The sequence below is a fragment of the Odontesthes bonariensis genome, chromosome 5 (genome assembly GCF_027942865.1).
Source record: "Odontesthes bonariensis isolate fOdoBon6 chromosome 5, fOdoBon6.hap1, whole genome shotgun sequence".
In the NCBI taxonomy this organism is placed as follows: Eukaryota; Metazoa; Chordata; class Actinopteri; order Atheriniformes; family Atherinopsidae; genus Odontesthes; species Odontesthes bonariensis.
Window position 1 is genome coordinate 21,890,917 of NC_134510.1, and position 21,370 is coordinate 21,912,286.

General features: G+C 44.0%; 1 protein-coding gene across 2 annotated transcripts; it reads left to right on the forward strand.

Annotated features, from left to right (window-relative positions):
• Positions 1–1,364: 1,364 nt before the first annotated feature.
• On the forward strand, positions 1,365–20,044 carry ankrd28b (ankyrin repeat domain 28b). 2 transcript variants are annotated; one of them, XM_075465336.1, is made up of 28 exons: positions 1,365–1,565; positions 5,151–5,234; positions 5,772–5,850; positions 6,396–6,466; positions 6,561–6,761; positions 7,938–8,025; positions 8,143–8,285; positions 8,465–8,677; positions 10,686–10,764; positions 10,895–11,009; positions 11,277–11,359; positions 11,531–11,594; positions 11,722–11,790; positions 11,872–12,012; positions 12,181–12,292; positions 12,377–12,403; positions 12,551–12,625; positions 13,711–13,912; positions 14,010–14,097; positions 14,181–14,298; positions 15,131–15,350; positions 15,662–15,749; positions 15,850–15,933; positions 16,060–16,205; positions 17,214–17,296; positions 17,417–17,499; positions 17,631–17,722; positions 19,657–20,044. In XM_075465336.1, the coding sequence occupies exons 1-28, from the start codon at positions 1,539–1,541 to the stop codon at positions 19,938–19,940; spliced, it is 3,159 nt and encodes a 1,052-aa protein (XP_075321451.1). In that variant the 5' UTR covers positions 1,365–1,538; the 3' UTR covers positions 19,941–20,044. The 2 variants fall into 2 exon arrangements, with proteins under 2 accessions (XP_075321451.1, XP_075321449.1); XM_075465334.1 differs by lacking the exon at positions 1,365–1,565 and adding an exon at positions 3,157–4,944.
• Positions 20,045–21,370: the final 1,326 nt, after the last annotated feature.

A 21,370-nucleotide genomic window follows, 5' to 3' on the forward strand; every position in this document is an offset into this window, starting at 1 on the left:
ATCAAATGAGGAAGTGGTTTAAAAAAAGGCATCAATAGAATTGCTTTAATGTTGCAGCGCATTATGCTGCATAAAAATGTTCACGTTTCCCATTTGTGTTGAACTGTTGGAGCTGAACAGGTTACATTGAATGACTACAAATGCTATAATTGTAGGAGTTACCATCTATGGCAGTATTTCTCCCATTCCTGAATTACCATGTACTTAGTTATATTCTGAATCTCCTCGTGCAGGGAGCCTGTGTCTGTCACAGAATCACTGAGTCACTGAGGGCACCATAAACAGACATTTTTGTGTTCAGGCCTTTTGGCTTTGTCATTCCAGCCAATCCTAAATCATTCATTCATTTTCCACACCCGCTTCCTCCTATTCATGGTTGTGTACCCTGCCAGTCCTGTTTGTGGTATCTTTACTGTACAGAGGAAATTACTGTCCCCCATCATCAGCTGGCGTGGCTGTGACGAGAGTGATTCAGATGCATGGACAGATGTACTGAATTTCAGGATTATCATGGCGTCCACTTGTTTTCATGAGATATTTGTACACATTTTTTGTACTGTTCTAAGACAATCATTTTAATAGTATCATGGGCCACGCGAGGTTGCATTTAGTGAGAAATTATTTTTTTATTTAAAACCCATTGGTCAGGTAGTAATTAAAATGCACAAGAGCTACTGTATATCCAGTGCCTGCTTGTAATTGAGGGGTATGCCACTAGAGGGCGACATTTCATCATGTTTTGGTGTTACAAAAATGGAACTTGATGCACACGCCGCATTTAAAACCCCACTACTTTGAGAGTTGCAAGAATTCTTGAAGACATTTAATAAATTAATAATGGAGAGTCATTTTAGCATTTATTCAAGATGCGTGAGTCTTGTAATCGAATATCTTTCTAGGATTAAATATTCTCATTTTTTGCATCTTTCCCTGGCCCAGTGATACCGAGTCCCACAAGATTGAAATAACATGATTTTCGTATTTGTGCATGTTCAGGACGAGTCGCAGAGTATAAACTGAAATATAATACGTTGCTTATAAGACTCAACGCAGCTACGTTGTCTGTTGCTTTTATTTTACAGTGGCGCCTCTTGTGTACACTGTAATATGTTGTTGTTTTTTTTGTTTTGTTTTTTTTAGAATTTACAATTAAAAATGTTCCCAAGTAACTGTCTTCTACACTTATTACAACATAGATAGAGCTAGACAGAAATGCAAAATTCAACACGGAAAATCTGTCTCAGAGCACTATTAGCAACAACCAATCACTGACTCTCTTACTTGTACGTAGCGCTAATTCAGCCTATAGGATTACGTGTTTTGGAGAGGTGAAATACGGTGGCGGCAATGTTATGGAGTTTCCGCTACTCCTCTGCTTTCATGCCATCAGCATAGGAAGCTAGCTAAAGAGCTAAGCTAGAGTCACGCTAGGCCTCCAGCAGACCAGCGGGGGAGCTACTAAGATCAAACACTGCTGTTTGGAAAGAAACAAGTATCTCTTTATGAATCTGCATGAGATCAGTTAAAATCTCAGAAATATGGTGGTTCTCAAAATTCGAGACCAGGTAAGTGATCTTGTGTCAAAAGCAGGCGTAAGTTTACGCTAACGTGGGTTTGCTCACGTTAGCCTAGCTTCCCCATTTCTGTCTTCGCCAGCGGAATGTAATTCGAGTCTCTCCAGCTAGTATCTGAAACGGAAGCATTTCTCAAATGCATCTCCTAAAGATAAGTCAGATTGGTACTAATGACAAGAAAACCAACTCAAGCACAACCAGGCGAATCCCATCTGGAATCTAGTTATTCAGCATCATATTTTGATTGTTACATTGCCGATTTTTAAGTTAAAAACAGGTCATGATAGTGTTTATCTCCAGCGATTAGCCACATCCAACGGGAAACACTATCAGCCACACATTAGGAAAGTAACTAGTTCAAATGTTGGGACAAAACAACACAGACTGGGCTCAAGTGGTCGTGTAAAAGTGAATGTACGGTTTAAGAATAGCCCCCAAATCTCTGTAATGAAGTGTGAGATGATTGCCACAACAGCCTAAGCGCTCTGTTGATTGTGACATTACTGTGACAACTGGACATTTGTGACATATTAACATGCTGCCAGCATTAACCGAATAGGTTTGTGATAGCTTAAACGGTCGATAAAATGTAAACCCCAAGAAACCGTCGAACTTTTGCACAGAGTTTCTTGACTCAGTTTGAAATCGCTTCTTAACACCACCAGGATTTGTGATTATAGGATCAGAAGCTTTGTACTAGTGAAGTAATTTACATATTTGTTTAAAGATCAATTTAAGTAGGTGAAGTGGTGCAGATGAGACATGCCTTTAAGCTTAAACCTGTGGTGTGTCTACACACTCAAAAAGGTTTTGTTTGAGCCATACAGTAAGTATTTTACTAAAACGCATCTCTGTTGACCAAATGGTAGCCTTTGCTTTGTATTTGCCGGTTTATCGCTGTGTAATGCTATAAATTTAAACGAGATGACTGGCAATTTGGCGGTACTAGACATGTGCCCTTTCTGTTATATTTACCACTTGACACCTACTTCTGAAAACGAGAATAGCTCTCTGTTGCGACTCTTAAAGTGCTTGTTTTGCACATGCCTGCTATTCTTGTCACATATGTACGTGCATGTGTCTTTTTGTTTTCTGCCTGCTTGAATGATCGTGTGCCTCTGCTCCTGTGAGCTGGTGGAGTTGCCAGAGAGCTGTCTCCATGGTGATGGTATTAACTTGCCTGGCTCGTGTGTGTGTGTGTGTGTGTGTGTGTGTGTGTGTGTGTGTGTGTGTGTGTGTGTGTGTGTGTGTGTGTGTGTGTGTGTGGAGAGGAGGTGCACAGTAGAGCAACCAGAGAGGAGTATAGAAAATCTCCTACACGGCTCATGCAGGACTGGAGAACCGAGAGCAACTAATGCAGCACTGCCTTTCTTTTACATTGTGGAGCAAATACAGTAATCATTAGTGGATGCAGCACAATTGTCCGCTTGTCATCGTGAATTTGTCAGTAGTAACTGGACCCTCCATTGTGCCCGGCAGGCATTCATGAGCATTATAAAAACTAAATAAGAGGATTGTCCTGTGTTTTTAAAAAAAAAAAAAAAACCGGACTGTATTTTACATGCTCCCGAGTCTGCAATGGCGGTCATTGTCTTGCTTGTTCTGCATGCTTATTGATCGGCACTTTAGAATGGCACGTATGCGTAGAATTTGTACAAAGCCCATGACTTGTCTTGAAGGCTAAGTCTGCTTCAGTGGGAATATGACTTATGTGGCCATGTTAACCTGATGTAGCTGATGAGCCGGCATTATTATTCTCAACAAATTCTTTTTGGATGTCTTTTAGAAATGAGCCACAATGCCTACAGTGTTTGCCTCTTGGCTTTGTTTCGTCTCAAAATCTCCTGCAACGAGCTCAGTTTCTTTGTATGAGGACTTACTGTACAACTGCAGCTAAACAGTGAAGCGCTCCACTCCATGTTTATCTCATACAAAAGTCACGATTTGAGGTTGAGAGCCACTGATGCATGTTGGGAAGTGGAACAGCTCGACATGCTGGGTATTTCTATCAGTATTAGCTAGTTCTGTTTGACAAAAGTTGTTACAGGCTCAACAGATGCACTTTAGCTAATTGGTTGTCTGGGCAGCCTGGTGAGTTAAACGAGGACGGGAAGTCTCAGTTAAAGAACAGGGAGACGTCTTAGTTAATTAATGTAACTCTACTTGCTCAATTGGTTTTTATTGTACGAGATGAGGTACGTCCGTGAAACCAGTTGTTTTGCTAGTGATGAACTTTATTTGTAAAATTTTGTGTGTGTGTGTGTTTCCTCTAATAATTAACGACCCTCGTTTGATATTAACTCATCCCATGCAGGTGAGGTCGTACTTCAGACAGATTAAGGTCTCTACCGGATAATGCAGGTTTTATTCTGCCAACATTGGAGCAGGTGACTCATGCAATCTGCCGTCTCTTGGCAGGATCATCCTGTTTCTTCGTGGGTGTTTTGTTTTGGATGCGTTTCGTTGTCATTCTTCGAAGACAATAGAGAATGTTGCCATCGGAGCAACCTGCAGGAAGTGTTGGCTGAATTCTTTAAGGGTAACTCTAGTGTGGCTTCGGCTCACACGAGTGAAGAGCGCAGTTACTCCCGGTGCCCATTAATGTTTTTTGGGGGGTTTAGTCACTGAAAAAAAACAACACATTGAAGTAATCTCAGATTATATGTTTGTAGTGTATCATTTATACAGCTCACGCCTAACAGTGTAAAATACACAGTGATTGTTTGCCTGCATCGACCTTTAAAGAGGGCGGGGCAATCTTAACTACTTTTTAAGAAACAAAACCAGAATCGCGACGACATTAGAGTTCGACCTCGCAAAGGACCTCATCCCTTTTCTCCCTTTTTTACATTTTTTTTTTTTTTTATGTTAATCTCTGCTGCTTGGGATCATGTTGGATGTGACGAACCAGATCAGCTATTTTTGTCCCAAATTTTTGATAGGGACAGGAGACCTACCGTGCTAAAGTTTGTGTGTGGGCAACGTGAAGATGAGCAGCAACATGTGGCTGGACCTGCCTCGTTCAGGAGGGATATTTATTTCCGTGGCATGGAATGTATATTGTTTCGCTTTCCAGCAGACACTGAGCAGAGAAGAGTTTTACAAAAGTGGCGGCACAGTATTTGTCAGCATCACATCAGATGTCTGATAACTCCGTACGGTGAAATGTGGAAGTGTAATGGTTTAGAATTCGAACGTCTCTTTGACCACCTGCCCTCACGCCTCTGTTTCTTTTTGTGGTGAACCATCACAGTCCTGCCTCCGTTCCCCTCAGCCTCAGCTTTTTCTAAAATTAGAATATTCCATATCTGAGGACCAAATGAGTCGTGTGTGTATTGTGGTGCTTGACGATGAAGATGAAGTCTCAAAGGTCTGAATGGGTATTATTTTTTTTTCTCCAGTTTGACCTGTTGTGTGAACGTGGCACATCAGACGAGAAACGAGTGTTTTCGTGTGACGTTCATTGGTGTTGCATTACATACAAAATGTACAATGGCTGTTTGAGTCGGCCAAATAATGATTGATTGAAATTGATGTTTTATTTGCCTTTTAACCCAAGTCCTTTCTCTTTTACAGCCTGCTTTGCTGAAAGCTATTTTTAATGTCGACCCAGATGAAGTACGCTCCCTCATATTCAAAAAAGAGGATGTGAATGCACAGGTAATCCCAGCAGCCATCAATCTCTGCATCTGTTTCCTCATATTGTTGTTGTTCTCGTTCGATAACGCCAAAGGAAGCCCGGATTTAAAATCTCTAATGTGAAATTGTCCTTGAAAGGCCTTATGCAGCACTTTCAGTCAATAGCTGCATACAAACCAGCACGTGGTCTGTTTTTATAGTTCCCACTGCATGATCTGGCTCTGCTTATTTTATTGCATTCCTCACCGTTACTGTTGTGGTGGGGGTGTTTGTTTCAAAATCTGGCTGGTTTGTACTTGTTTGTGTTTTACTGGAATGCTTTTTTTTTCTTCAAATTTGTGTTTAACCCACCTTGTAGCTGTGAGTGGAGACATATATTTGTCTTTATTCATCGGTTATTCGTCCCCTCCAACACTATGATGTTGGGAACGGGAAAAGGCGAAGTGGTGCTTTTCTGCCCTGAACAGATTGGCCCGTATAAGTTAGAGAAGGAGACCAAAGCGAGCCGTTTTTGTTTCATTTCACTCACAGCTGTGTCTTTCTGATCTCTTGTGACAGGACAATGAGAAGAGAACTCCACTGCATGCTGCTGCCTACCTTGGAGATGCAGAAATAATAGAGTTGCTGATTCTTTCAGGTATGTTTTCTAACCAAGAAAGCTGTTACTAAGCTGTTTGCAACATGAACTGTTAAATCAATGAGCATTGTGGTTTAGTTTTAATCTGCAAGGTTCCGAATACAACAAATGTGCACATAGCACATTCATCAGCCTATCCTGACGAGCAGGGTTGCTCATAAAGTCTGCATCCCCTTAAAGCTTTGAAAATCACTTAATGTACCTAATTATCCTCACCTTTTCGTCAGTGTGCTGTTCCTGTAGGCTCTGACATTCTGGTTTCTCTTTTCTGGACGAAAGATAGCGGTCAGTGACCCGTGCTAACATGTCTGAGAGCTAAAAGTCGCCTTTAAAAATGTGAAACTAAGTGGAAAACATATTTCCAGATGATGCATCTGCATTCAATGAGGCTAAACTCCTCTTGGCACAAACCTTCGCAGCCCCTTCACTTCCCCAAAGCGCTTCGAAAATACTCGATTCGTTCCTTTTGAAGATATTACACCAGATGTCATCAAACTGTATGATATTCAATAATCTCAACAGTCACATTGTCCTCTGACTTTTAGGTGCAAGAGTAAATGCCAAAGATAACAAGTGGCTGACTCCCCTGCACCGGGCTGTGGCCTCCTGCAGTGAGGTATGTGAATATTCCGCTGGTTCTCTGGCGTGCACGTGTGGTATTTTAACCGAGCAATGCGGAACGTGGACATTGATGGTTTGTTTCCTTGCAGGAGGCTGTCCAGGTGCTGCTGAAACACTCTGCGGACGTGAATGCCAGAGACAAGAACTGGCAGACGCCGCTTCACATCGCGGCAGCCAATAAGGCCGTCCGCTGTGCCGAAGCCCTCGTTCCTCTACTTAGCAATGTGAATGTATCGGACAGAGCGGGCCGGACTGCGCTGCACCACGCGGCCTTCAGCGGGCACCTGGAGGTAATGTTAAGCCTGAAGAATCGTCTGACGCGGCTACAAGCTGTACTCAAGGATGTGCTTTAATACCTCTTTAGTATCGATTTACATGTATCATATTGAATAGGCAAGGCAGAGCAAGAATCTTAATTATTTATCAGAGGGCGGAGGCTTTTTAGTGGCTGGGCATTCTGTCGTGTCTTTGTCTGAAGTTAAACCAATCTCTGTGGTGCTGCTCAAATGTGTCTCTTCTCTGAGAGCAACCCTGTCTTGACTGGGCGAGTGTAACTTCCTGATATCCTCCTTTAGCTCAGAGGAAGTGTTTCTGCTTGCTTTATAAATGTGTAAACACACAATGGGCATTGTACAACGTTCCGCAGCAACGTCCGAAACCCCGCTCCGTTTTTTTTGTCCATTTAAGAAGTTTGAGGTGAAACCGTCAACATCCTTCACATACTTCAGCTCTCTAACTACGGGCAGCAGCTGTGCCAGGTCGTATCTGCAGTGTTTGCCATGAGCTGCGGCCTAATCTCTCACTCTGTCTCTGACAACATGACAGTTATGCTAAAGTCGTGCTGCATTTGTGCGCGGCAAAGTTTTTATCATCGAGTCAATCATTGACCCTTTGGTGTGGGAGTCGCACAAATCCAGTCATGTCAAATATAAACATCGAGACAAGCTGTAAGATGGGTTTTGTTTATAGTTCAATAAAAGATGGGTATGAAAAGAAGGGGGGTGGGACGACTCCTCCAGTTTTTAGGTCGTTGTTGCAGACTGACACTGTGGACTAACAATCACACACTGTCTCGCACAAAGATGCTGTGTGCACAGACGGCTCTTGTCCCGTCATGTGGAGCCATGCAAATTGCTCATTAGAATCGTGTGCTTGCTTGCAAACCAGGAATCTTTGAAGTGGAAGTGTCTTCTCAAATGCGTTTGCAAACAAAGTGTGCAACAGTTGTTCAGAGAGCTTTTTTAGGCATAGCTGGATTCCTAGAAAACGACAGATGCAGAGGTAACAAAAGACGGTTATAGCCTTGGTTACGTAATCTGCCACAATGTTGCGCCAGCTCGTGCATTCAAATTTTTGTGCAAACTCTTTCGTGCTAGCGTGTTGTCGGAGCTACAACTTGTCTGTATCGAGTGCGTGCAAGAGGAAAAAAAAAAATAAAAAGATGGTCATCCTGACTGCCCTTTTAGATGGTGAGGCTCCTGCTCTCCAGAGGCGCCAACATCAATGCTTTTGACAAGAAGGACCGACGTGCAATCCACTGGGCTGCCTACATGGGTAAAAAACAAAAAAAGTTTTTTTTATGTATCTTATGCTCTGATGTGTTTACAAACATCTCTTCTATGTATATCCATGTAATTGAATCAATATCTCGTTGTTTTTTTTCTTCTGCAGGGCACATAGAAGTGGTGAAGCTGCTGGCATCTCATGGAGCCGAGGTGGCCTGCAAAGACAAGAAATCTTACACCCCCTTACATGCAGCAGCCTCCAGTGGAATGATAAGCGTTGTCAAATACCTCCTGGACCTGGGGGTGGATGTAAGTTCCACCCACAGCACCTGCTTATTATCATTAGACTGTAGACGCCGCTTGGTTTTCTTCCGTAACAACCATATTGTGTGAAATAAGAGTTTTGATAAGGGTTTAATAATCCCACCTGTCCTCTACTGGTGGAAGCAGCTCGGTCGTGATGACGGCTTTCTGTTTGTCTTGCTTAGATCAACGAGCCGAACGCCTACGGCAACACACCCCTCCACGTGGCCTGCTACAATGGGCAGGACGTGGTTGTTAATGAGCTCATAGAGTGCAGAGCAAACGTCAACCAGGTGAACGAGAAGGGCTTTGCGCCTCTCCATTTCACTGCCGCGTCTCGCCACGGGCCGCCCTGTCTGGAGCTGCTGGTGTGCAACGGGGCTGATGTCAACATCAAGGTGAGGGAACCCGCAATGTTTGCCCTTTATTACCGGGGAAACTGAGAGGGCATGTTGTGATCTTGGAAGCTCAGAAGCAATTTTGGTGAAACGGTTCAGAACTTGCTCATGTGGGAAACTGTTGTCTGTTGATGGGGTGTTAACCACAGCGCGTTCACACTTGGGTGGTTTCTGAATTAGGCGATTAGACATAGATACAGATGCAAATGCATTCAGGCTGCAGCATCGACTTGCATGTTTTTTAAATGGAGACCTAAAAGAACAGCACATCTTACTGTCTGTATAGACCAGCAAATGAAAATGTATCGTATGGCAAAGCTACCCCTTTCGATCCCATTTGCAAGTTGTTGGCAGTTCCAATATCGTTTGGTTTATATCACCGTTTTCCCACCTTGCAAGCCAAAGCTGACATCACAATAGCTGGCACTCTGGTGCTTTGGCGGGTTGTGCACCTTTTGGTTTTTGTAACCTGGAGCGCGAGTGGCACGTATTTCAAAACGGGAAGAGTGTGCAAAAACAGGTCCTGTCGATGGGGCATAAATGTCTCGGTAGCGATACCTACAGTTAAGGAAGAGAAACTGTCCAGAGTGTTACTCCCCAAAGCTTCGGTGCAGGTCTCAAGAGAAGCACGAGTAACCACAGCTCACTCCATCGTCCTGTGTATACACCTTCTGACCAATGACTTTGTGTTGTCCCACCGCCTCCTTTTGAAGACCATTATTCTCCTGTTTCTGGGAAGCACCTGTTTGTGTTGGCACTCTGCGGTTGTATTTGATCCTATACAAAGTTGAAAAGACAAGTTTCATTAGAAAATATGAATAAATTAATGTTGTTTTTGAAAGTCACTGAGTAGCTGTGTGAAAAGCTCATGAACATAATATTGACCAAAATAGTTCTGATTAGGATTTTTAGCTCTAATGATTGACAGATTAACCAGTATCCGCGGTCCTAGAATGGAACCGGGACGGATGGATGGCGTATTGACATCTGATTGATCGGAATGCATTTGGAGGTCGCCTGAGCCAATTACAGCCACATGTTTTTCGTTTGAATGGGAATATAGCCTGGGCCATTTTAAGCAACCGCCTCCTAAACTGCTGTGCCGTCTTTAAAGCAAGTTCACATAACAGGAATTTAAGCCAGATTCTTCACCTCGCAGAAATATGTTGGAAGTTTTAGACAAACGGCCCAGATCTGAGGCAAATCGACAGTCGTCAGCTGATGTGAGAAACGTTTCAAAGACATGATCTGTGAGGTTTATTGAGACGCCCCAGTCTCAGATCGCATGTCTAGCATGTTTGATATTCTCAGGAAACCAGAGGAGGATGAGTTGTTGTTAAGGGTGCCATCACCAAGATGGCAAAAAATTGGTAAAGAAAGTACGATGTGCTCAAGAAACTGAGACGGACTCCATCAAGACAGGTTCTCCTGAAAGAAGCCGTGGAGGGAAACTGCCAGTTCACCAAGAGCTTCCTGTATCATCGTGTGATGTTATGGCAACAGCTTTGTCGGCATGACCGCTGGAACCGCTTAAGGGCCAAGTTTGGGTGAAAAATCTTGAAAGTATTTGTAGACAGCGGTCAGAGCGCTGTCATTTTTTGAGAAATCCTGACACGTAAACTAAGAAAAGTGGCCCACGGAAGAGCGGATTTTAGCATTTTAAACTGTGCAAGCTCCAAAATGTCGTCGCCGTCGGAGCCAATGCTGTATATGTGGCGAGTTGTTTTGTTTTTTGTTTTTTTTTATCCAATGAAGAACATCTGTTTTGCTCGGCGTCATCTCACACACGGCAGCTGTACGATGGATGCTGATCAGCAGTGACTCAAACTCCCCTTAGACCGAAACTCAATTGATGGCATCGGAACGCTTGATTTAAAAACTGAGTCATTTAGAGTCGTCTACCTCTGATCAGATCACCAAAGATGCATGCGAACAAGGCTTAAGGAGTAGCCATGTGACAAAGTATAAATCTGCCTCATGATTCCAACATGTTTTCATTTCATTTCAGAGCAAAGATGGCAAGACTCCCCTCCACATGACGGCGATCCACGGGAAGTTTTCTAAGTCTCAAGCAATCATAGAGAATGGTGAGCTCATATGAAGAATCAGCGTCCCATTCTGCGACTCATTCTGCAATGTAAAACCTAAACCTGCTTTGTGATGTAAAAAGAAAAAGCTAATTGGATACTTTTTTTTTTTTTTCCTCCTCTCCTTAAGGTGCTGAGATCGACTGTGAAGACAAGAATGGAAATACGCCTCTGCACATTGCAGCTCGATACGGACACGAGCTCATCATTAACACCCTCATCACAAACAGAGCTGACACCGCTAAGTAAGCCGTTTCTTCCCTCGAGTGTTCCAACTTTGAGAGTCGCCGAAAAAAAAGCTGCGGATTTCCTCGGCCCAAAGCGCAGCGTTACGTAACCGTTACAAATTGGTTACATGTGCATTCCGTGAGAAAAGTCTCCCGCTCTGTAGCGTCCGTGCGAGCTGAGCTGGCGAGTCTCGGCCTAATTCTCGGGCCCCGTCTCGGGATGATCGTGGGGGGGGGGACGCTTCGTGTTACAAGGTTAATCAATATGACCGTCTTTTTTTTCAGACGAGGGATTCACGGCATGTTTCCACTGCATCTGGCGGCGCTCAGCGGCTTCTCGGACTGCTGCCGGAAGCTTCTGTCTTCAGGTGAACAAATCTTGATTCACGCCGCGAGGCGGCCCAGCGTACAAAATCACAAAAGGCCGTTTTATTGAAGAGACTGATCTTACATTTTAAGAAGGCAAAAATCTTGACCTTTTCTTAATATTCCAGATTCTAACTTGCAGGATCTCACTCATAACTCTTCTATCTGCGCAGGCTTTGATATCGATACTCCTGATGACTTTGGGAGGACCTGTTTACATGCAGCAGCTGCTGGAGGGTGAGTACAGCACAGCTGAACAGGGGTTTGACATTAACTCTTACGACGCAGTTGAAGAGGTGTTGCAAATAAAAATACTGCGTTTGATCTTTTTTTTTCGCTGAAATGAACCTCTCTGTCCTCTTAGAAACCTAGAATGTCTCAATCTTCTCCTCAACACCGGGGCGGACTTTAACAGAAAGGACAGCTTTGGCAGGTTTGTAGAATTTTGAGAGAGGATCCAGGGGTGACGAGTGGCATTTGAACAGGGAACCGAGCTGTGTTTGTTTTTGCCCAGGACCCCTCTGCACTACGCCGCTGCCAACTGTAACTACCAGTGTCTGTTTGCTCTGGTGGGCTCTGGGGCCAGCGTCAACGATCTGGACGAGCGGGGCTGCACTCCTCTCCACTACGCCGCTGCCGCCGACACGGACGGAACGTCAGTAATGCTTGGAAATTTTCCGGGTTCTTTTTGTGTTTGAGAGACGGCCGCTGTTTTGTGGTTTTGCGTGAATGAGAGACGTCTGGAATTGTGCGTGATTCGGTGTAACTTTGCAGGGCTCGCGACGTTGTTCCCTTGACTGCAGCTTCTTTGTTGTGTCCGCAGGTGCCTGGAATATTTACTGAGAAATGATGCAGATCCAGGGATCCGGGACAATCAGGGCTACAATGCTGTGCATTATGCCTCAGCATACGGACATCGCCTCTGTCTGGAGCTGGTGAGGAGTACAGGCCACTTAACACTTATCCCTATATTTCTTTTTTTTCTTTCTGGTATTTAATTCGTTGTTTTTCTCTTTCAGATTGCAAGTGAAACACCCTTAGATGTGGTGAGTTGATTTATACTTTTCCTCACTCTGCATATTTTGATGCTTTATGTGTATAAAACGGGCTGCAATGCAGTGGATATCTGTTGGACTGAGATGAGCAGGTGATTGTATCTGAAGTGGGCTCTAAATTGTGTGCTTTCTGTTCAGCTAATGGAAACCTCAGGGACGGACATCCTGAATGACTCCGATGTCAGAGCTCCTGTCAGCCCTCTGCACCTTGCTGTGAGTAGTTTGCAACTGTTATCAGGCTCCTGTTGTATGTGTCAGCCAACAGAGAACTGGTTGAGGCTACGTGCCCACGACAACGGTAACGACAGATAAACGCAGAACATTTCGACAGATGTGCCTATCTTGCACACGGCGACGGCGTTTTTAGGAGTTCAAAACGGAGAAAACGCAAACGCCCTCCAGAGTGGAGATCTTGAAAACGATCCAACCTCTCGTCGCCGTAGGAACAGTTCAAAACGCAGAAGTGCGTTTTTTGCACACGTTAAGTGGGTAGTTCTCCATTAACGACTCCCATATCTCACTATATTTATTTTGGACACTCTCCCAATCCACATAATCCACTGCCTTCCTGGCTTTGTAGTTCAGTGTCGTGTTCAGGAGCAACTGGACCTCATCATCTGTCCAAACAAAGTTTGAAGGCGTACTGTTGTTGCCGCCACGCTTTGCCATTTTCTTCCAACTGACGCGGAGGAAGTAGCCACAAAACAGGCATTTCTCATATTTATTAATATATATAACTCATATAACAATACCAAAGGTATTGTTGCTACTGCCACCTACGTCCGGGGCGTGCATACTACATCGGCAAACTGCGAGTTTTATACGTTTTCCCTGTTCCCATGGATAGACAGATATCCACCCCAAGACGCTCGTGAGAACGCAGATAAATTGTGGAGGAAAAAAACGGACATCTGCGTTTATGCTTCAGAGCGTTGTCGTGGGCACGTAGCCTGAGTTTCATTGGTACATCAGTTCTGTTCAGGAACTGCAAAATCTTTGGCGCAGTAGCAAACTGGATGGTTTTCAGCCACGGCATCCTTTCTGACCTTGGTTGTTTTCAGGAGGTTTAGTAGTACACACCCACTTATGCCAGCTACAGCATCCCTGTCCAAGTTCTGTCTTGGCTCGGGGTCTCATTTGGAACAAATCATTTTGCCTCCGTTTCAGCCCATTTGTAGTTAAACGCCTGAAACGTTTTGACATCGAAAGAGAAGCAAATCAGTTCTCAGAAAGTCAAACATTCACTCTGTTTGGGTATATTTACCAATATAATCAGTTTGAAAAAATTCATCTTTCAGGCATACCATGGTCATCATCAAGCTATGGAAGTTCTGGTGCAGTCTCTGCTCGATTTGGACGTTAGAAACAGCCAAGGGCGCACACCTCTAGACTTGGCTGCCTTCAAGGGCCACGTGGAGTGTGTGGACGTCCTAATCAACCAGGGAGCCTCCATCTTGGTGAAAGATTTCACCCTGAAGCGGACCCCAATACACGCTGCAGGTACAGACTTGTGGGAAAGCCGTGGACTCGATTGATTCTGAAATTTCAGACTTAAAATGCAAAATGAGTCATTCGTGTGGCCTGTCCTTTCCTGCAGCTACTAACGGTCATTCGGAATGTTTGCGTTTGCTGATTGGAAATGCTGATCTTCAAAGTGCAGTCGACATTCAGGATGGGAACGGACAGTAAGTATGAGATATATCCTCTTTGTATTTCTTCCACACATTGATGTTCTGGAATGATTACTGACGCCGTTGTCATCTTTCAGAACCCCACTGATGCTGTCGGTCCTGAGCGGACACACAGACTGTGTGTACTCGCTTCTCAACAAGGGAGCCAACGTAGAAGCCAAAGACAAGTGGGGCAGGACAGCCTTGCATAGAGGAGTATGTAACGATTCTTAAGATTTTTCTGCTGCTGCCAAGTGTCGCACTCGCAGAATGAATTGCCGTTTGTTTGATCGCACTGTGTTCCCTTGTTGCTTGTGCAGTTAACTTTGTCCACCAAAAGAAAGCTAGTCTTCACTTCACAAGGTTTTTCCATTTCTGTTCTTTTATACTCAACATTTTGTTCCTAGTTGTGCTGATTTATTTTTTATTTTTTTGGTGTTGTTTCGCGGCCTGTATAGGTGACTTTTGCTGTAAAGTCTCTTCTCCTTTTGAATTTAGACTGAACGGCCTTTCTCTTCACACCAAAAGGCGTTCATGTTGGAGCCGCATTAAAACCGGTAGCTTAAGTTTGGGCACCCCAGATGAAAGGAAGTTATAATCAGCGATAGCGCAGCATTTAATGAAAAGAAAAGATTGCCAACTGGCATGTTGGTGGAAATATTTGGTTCATATTGGATTCCACAAAATTCAGATTCGTGTGAAGAGGTCTTCTAGACGGTATGTTCAAACTGATCTCAAAACCCACCGTGAACTATTTGCAGTCAGGCAGGCTGAAGCTTTTTGGAGTGGACCACACATCCCTGCCACCCGACCTGCTGTGACTCTGTCAGGAGTTTGTTGTGTTTGTCTGATTCAGCTGTAAGGTGACGGAAGAACTTTCACCCACTTTTTATGTAGGTGAAAGTTCCTTGTGTCACTCCTTATCCAGTTGTTGGCTGCCGAGATGTCTCATTTGGAAAAAAAAAAAGTTTTTCCAAACTTTTGCCGACACTCGTTTCTCATCTTTCAGAAACGGACATCCAGTAAAAAAACTGTTTTCTCTCCTCAGGCAGTGACTGGTCACGAGGAGTCCGTGGAGGCTTTGCTTCAGCACAGCGCCAACTTCCTGGTGCGAGACTGCAAAGGCCGCACGCCAGTCCACCTGGCAGCAGCATGTGGACACATAGGGGTACTGGGAGGCCTGCTGCATGCTGCCCAATCAGTGGAAACACTCCCTGCCTTAACAGACAACCAAGGCTACACTCCACTGCACTGGGCCTGCTACAATGGTACAAACAAGGCGGGCTTAAAGACCTCTTAGCAAAGCGTTTACAGAAATGTCTATCTGCTGTGTGATAATGTATGCTCTTATATACAAGCCTGCTGCGAAACAGTAGATAAGTGTGTAATGAATGTGAATTTAAAGTAGGCATGCACATTTTTATTTTCCCTTTTTAATGCTCGTTCATACTGCATTTCAAGTCTTTTTTTTTTTTTTTTCTGCTCCTAAAGGTTTCATTTTGACACATGCTGACAGAGGCAGTTATTCTGAGCACCTTATGATGAAGGCTGATTTTATTCAATGCCGTCTTTCCTGCAGGTCACGATACGTGCGTGGAGGTTCTGCTGGAACAAGAGGTTTTTCACAAGGCCGAGGGCAATTCTTTCAGCCCCCTCCACTGTGCTGTGTAAGATCCCTGGCTGTTTTCTCTCTCCATCGGTGTATCCGAGAGCCCAACCTCCTAACGGATGAAACGATTAAGCCGCCTTTCTCTTTCACCTCTCCAGAATCCATGACAACGAAGGTGCTGCAGAAATGCTGATAGACACTTTGGGGCCCGCCATTGTCAACGCCAAAGATGGCAAAAACAGGTACACATGTTCACGGAGATTTTGCAACAACGTTATTTCCGAAAACTTTATAGCGGCACAAAGGTTGACACCTTGATTCGCAACATTTGATTGAAAGCGTGCCTCGCTTTGATGCTATTTGTGCAGGACCCCCCTGCATGCCGCAGCCTTCACCGACCACGTGGAGTGTCTCCAGCTTCTGTTGAGCCACAACGCTCAGGTCAACTGTGTCGATGCCGCAGGGAAGACCCCGCTTATGATGGCTGCAGAGAACGGTCAGACCAATGCTGTCGGTACGAATGCCTTCGTTACTTTAACCCATTTAGGCCTAAGTCGCCTGGAAAAGAATGCCTGTAAAACCTATGGCCGATTTCAGAAAGACCTCCTAAAACCTGAAGTTTTTCTGGAAATTCAGCTATTACTAAATGATTGATTTCTCAGCCTCTGTAGCAGATGGAAACAAAATTCAAAAAGTATTTGAGAGCTTACACCTGTGGCTTTCTTTGGAAATTGAGTTTATTTACATACACCTTCACGAAAATAGAAAATGTAAAAAGTAAAGTGCAGGAACAGCGCTATTTTCAATTAGAAAACAGTAATAAAATAAAATTTTATTAAATTTTATATTTAAATTATTTATTTATCGCCAGTAATCTCTTCGTACTGGCAGCACAAGGAGCCCATACACATTCCAATAAAAGTTTTCATCTCCGGCACAGTTACGTGTGACCACCTTGCCATCTTTGCTTGAGCTGGAGTCTGAAGTACCTGGTCACTGTATCTATTCGTCTCGAAAACGAGATGCGCCCAAAGCTCCTCAGTAAAAATATGATTAAATGCCTGCAACGGTGTGGCATCTGCAGGTAAATCGACTTTCACCGCTGGTGTGCGGACTGAAAGTCCTCCATGCTTGTTCGATGAAACTTAACTTCTTTTTTTTTTTTTTTCGATGTAACTTAACTTCAAAACAATGACACGAGGAACATGACGACACTCTCACGTGTCTATTATAATGCATTTAATTGGCGCAGAGGTCAATAATTGGTGCAAAACAACCTTATACATGAAAAAAGACGTGTACGCTTTCCCGGCCTTAAAGGTAGAATGACGCAACAGCGCTCCCGGCTTTAAAGGTAGAAATGCGGCAACGCTTTCCCGGCCTCAATGGGTTAACCACCCGCTGGGTACCGTCACTGTTGTGCATGCTAACCGGGGCAATATTAGATTCATGAATAGCACAGTATCGCTTTATTTTCAGCTTGTTTTACCTGCGTTTGATCACCTCACTCTGTCGCACTTAGAGCTGCTGGTGAGCAGTGCAAAAGCAGATCTCACTCTGCAGGATGCTGTGAAGAACACTGCCCTCCATCTGGCCTGCAGTAAGGTACGTTTTACCACGCGGTGGCACTGTTCTGTCGCTTTTCACCTGCCAATAAATCAGTAAGTGTTGATGCACACCACTGCGCGTGGCTCTCCTCAACTCTCCTCACATTGTTTTCCGCAGGGACACGAAACCAGTGCCTTGTTGATATTGGAGAAGATTACAGACAGAAACCTCATAAATGCCACGAATGCCGCCTTACAGACGTATGTGTCACATTTGTGTTTTTGTTTTTGTTTTTCATTTGTGAAACGGCGATTATGTGAGATTGCAGTTGTTGATGTAGAGAGCACGGAACAAAGTCAACACGCTTGAACGTTTTTCTTCCTTTTTTTAGGCCTCTACATGTGGCTGCAAGAAATGGCCTGACTGTGGTGGTGCAAGAGCTGCTCGCAAAGGGAGCCAGCGTCCTTGCAGTTGATGAAAATGGTAAATATGCTGTAGTTTTGTTTTTCTTGGTTTTGGACAGGGATTGTTTTGGGCTTTTACAGTACATTGAGAAATGACACAGAACACGCTTCCAGTAGGCACACCAGGAATGAAAAGCTCAACAACTAGGGGAAAATTCTCTCCCAAAAGTCGAGCCATTTTGATTTTGCAGATAAAACTCATTCATTCTCGCGTTTTGCAAATTTCAGCTGCTTAAAACCACATGGAATGTCAAGCAGAGCGTTGCCTGCCTCTCCGTGTAAACACGGCAGTAAGAGACGCTGCCTTTATTGTGTATTTCAAGGTGCATTTGGACCAACAGAGTTGGTCTAAAGTCCACTTCAGCTGTAATAACTCAGTCTGTCCAGGTTGCCCACTTTGAATTATAAACATGTAAAACTTGGGGTTTTGAGTGTTTTTGTTTGTGCCTTGGAGCATAACCTCAGCGGAAAAAACAACTCATGGCTTAACCTATTATTTGCTCTAAATCACGTCCTTGTTATCACAGCCGCAGCTGTCAGGGCAGCCTCCTAAAGCCTGATTTATGGTCGTCTATGGCTCTCCATCAACGGCGACCCTCCCGGAGACGCTGTCCGTCGCTTGCGTGCGAGCTGACTCGCGGAGACCGCAAGGGTTGTGATTGGTCGGTTTAGCTCCTTCCTCTCACAACAACAACACCGCCATTTTTGAAAGAGTTTACTGTGTGCCGGTCAACATTTGGTCAAAATTATTTGCATTTCAGTATCAATAAGCTCCAACTCCAACAACAGTCTTTCTCTCTCGGTCGCCATCGTTCACTGTGAGGAGTGGAATGGAGCCGGAAGGTAAACAATCAATCAACGACTTTCACGATAGACGTCGCGAGATTAGGTCGTCTAACGTAGCGACGCCTACTGATCGGGAGGTTAATTGCCTTGCGTATCCGACATCCCGACGGCGAACTTTCGAAAGGTTTTTTGACCACGGAATCGGATAGACGGATAGCGACGGAGAAGCATACCGAGGCCTTTAGAAGGAAGCCAACTATACGAGTTGCCTCCTGCAGACTATTAAAGGGGAACTCCGGGGCATTTGAAGCGCATTTCCATTGCTAGAGGTTGTCAAATACTGATAGTAGGACACAGACAGGTGCAAATCTGCGCTCCCTGTGTGGAGATAGCGCTGTTCGCTCAGCCTGTCATGCGAGGCTAATACGTGGTGGCTAAGGGGCAAGCGCTAACCCTTCCACGTAAAACAACAACTTGCACACTGCAGAAACGTCACACCACTTTATAAACCATCCGACAATAAAGTCACAAGCCTTACCATCAAAACCATATGCATGGTTCTCACATTACTGGCATGGGGACGTTACAAAACAACTTTATAAACAGCATGTAACTCACCGGTTAGTTGTACGCTCGCGCATGTGAAAGCCCAAAAGAGTCAATGGACGATAATCACATATACAAAACAATTATCTTCTCTAGAAAAACTGCGTTCAAGTATTTAAAACATTACAACAATATTACTGGGCATGTTCCCCTTTAAATAGAACTGGGGTTTACGGTAATTCTGCACAGGCTTCATTTTTCCCACCAGGGGGTTTTGTCCGTCCTTTGCAGCACATGGACTGTAGACGGACCAAACTGATATGTGATAGTAAGTTGTGATTCGGTTCAGTTTTGTTTATACAGTGCTATTTCGTACTGCATACAACAGAGAGAAGCCTGGTGATTCCTTTGGAATAACCATTTGGCACTTGTGGAAAACCTCCAGCAGAATCGGATGCAGTGGTGCTCAGTGCATCCTCCATCAGGTCCCCTAATAGTTTGTAGCAGCAAAACTTTAGGATGGTCCTAAATGCTGTGCCAAGTACCAATCCAAGAACCTTAAATCGTGCATGCATTTAATGAAATATGTCACAGTGGTGCATTATTTATTTTTTTCTTCAGGTTACACACCCGCCTTGGCTTGTGCCCCCAACAAAGATGTGGCCGACTGCCTAGCCCTCATCCTGGCCACCATGATGCCCGTGTCCCCATGTACCTCGGCACCCACCCTCCCTTTCAGTGCCATTAACCACTACACCACTAGCCCCTCCAAAAGCGTCACCTTCGACAGCCTGCCCGTGCTCCGCGGTGAGCACAGCTCCTACTGCAGCTTCAACAACATCAGCCATCAAGATGGCTTCTACAAAGACGAAGAGCTCAATGACTCTGATTCAGAGACGTACTGATGGACGGGAAGGAGTGATACGTGCATAAACACACACACTGTGTCTTAAAAATCACCCGCAGCAAGCTTGGGAGGGCAGAAAAAAAAAAGAAAAAAAAGATGCAAGATCGCACAGGAGCCTTAAGAGTCCCCAACACCACGAGAGAGCAAGCAAGCAAGCGGGGGAGGTGCAGCAGGCTGGCCCACACTCATCCCGACCTCATCCAGCTCTAGGTGTCCTTCAGCAGAAACTGGACCTCAATAACCACTGCTTCACCAACACTGACTTCCAGAGTGTGAGAAACAGTTGTTGGGCACGCGGCAACTGTTGTATGGCAATAACATGCTGAAAAGGTTTGGTTGCACTCCGCAGAGAGTCGAACCAACAGGGACCAAAAGACCTGGATGCATTTTAACCCAGTTTTACCTGCATAAACAAACGATACTGGGAATTTGGGGGTTTATCGGTTAGCAATGATCAGGCGGGGGGGGGGGGGGGTGGTAGATTTTCATCAATTGATATACGCACACTACATCCGTTAGAATGCACTTGTGCTTCAAGTTTGTAAGTCATGCAGGTGAGGGGGGGGTAAATCATTTATTTTTCGAGATCAAAATTTTAATATACCCATTTTAATGTCTTAAACTCCTTATCCTCTAGAACTCTGATTCAGCGACCCGAGTAACTTCAAAACATTTGATACATTCACCTGGTTATGATTAAGTTGATCAACCCTACCTTTGTACATTGACCTGTTCATCGCGGTTTAGTCTTTAAAGAATAAATTATTTGTGTACTTTTGGTTCCTTTTCATGTGTTCATTTGGTGCCTTCATTAGTTACTGAGAAAGGATGGGTTTGCAGAGGCAGCTGTGAAAGTACAGTGAAAGTGCGCCTTAGGTAAGTATTAAAGCACTGATCCAATACTGAAGCGTCTGTGCGCAGCTTAATGAGGAGAAACACTGTAAACCAATGATAGGACAGCATTTCTTTTTTTTTTTTTTTTTTTCTGAGTGATATCTTTGCTCCTATATTAGTTTTGCTTGCTTTAACTTAAGTAAAGAAAATTAAAGAGAAAGAACAAACCACTCGATTATACCACGATTCAAAATCTCCCAGTTTTGTCTGTTGAAGAAAAAAAAAATCGTATTAACTGGAAATATGTACATTTGCTGGCTTCATTAGAATGGAGAGGATTTTTTTCCCTTGCTTTTTCTTGAAGAGGAATGAAACTAGCATGTATATAGAAATTATGACTGTGAATTCAAAATTCCAATGAATTCTTTCAGTACTGAGATTGCTGTATATTTTATGAGTAATAAATGAGTTATTTAATAATGAGCACGAGTCTTTTTTTTAAAATTTTATTATCTGATTGTTGCCTTTAATTGTTTTAAATGCCTGACTATGGATATTTTGACATGACACATGAAAAAAAGTTAAGGAATACCT

What these genes read in the sequence shown, in the direction of transcription:
- ankrd28b (XM_075465334.1), top strand. Translation starts at nt 4,894, where the DNA reads ATGAGTCGTGTGTGTATTGTGGTGCTTGACGATGAAGATGAAGTCTCA. An exon ending in CCGGAAGCTTCTGTCTTCAG is followed by an intron (nt 11,360 to 11,530) that starts GTGAACAAATCT and finishes CTATCTGCGCAG; the next exon opens with GCTTTGATATCGATACTCCT. An exon ending in ACGAATGCCGCCTTACAGAC is followed by an intron (nt 17,500 to 17,630) that starts GTATGTGTCACA and finishes TCCTTTTTTTAG; the next exon opens with GCCTCTACATGTGGCTGCAA.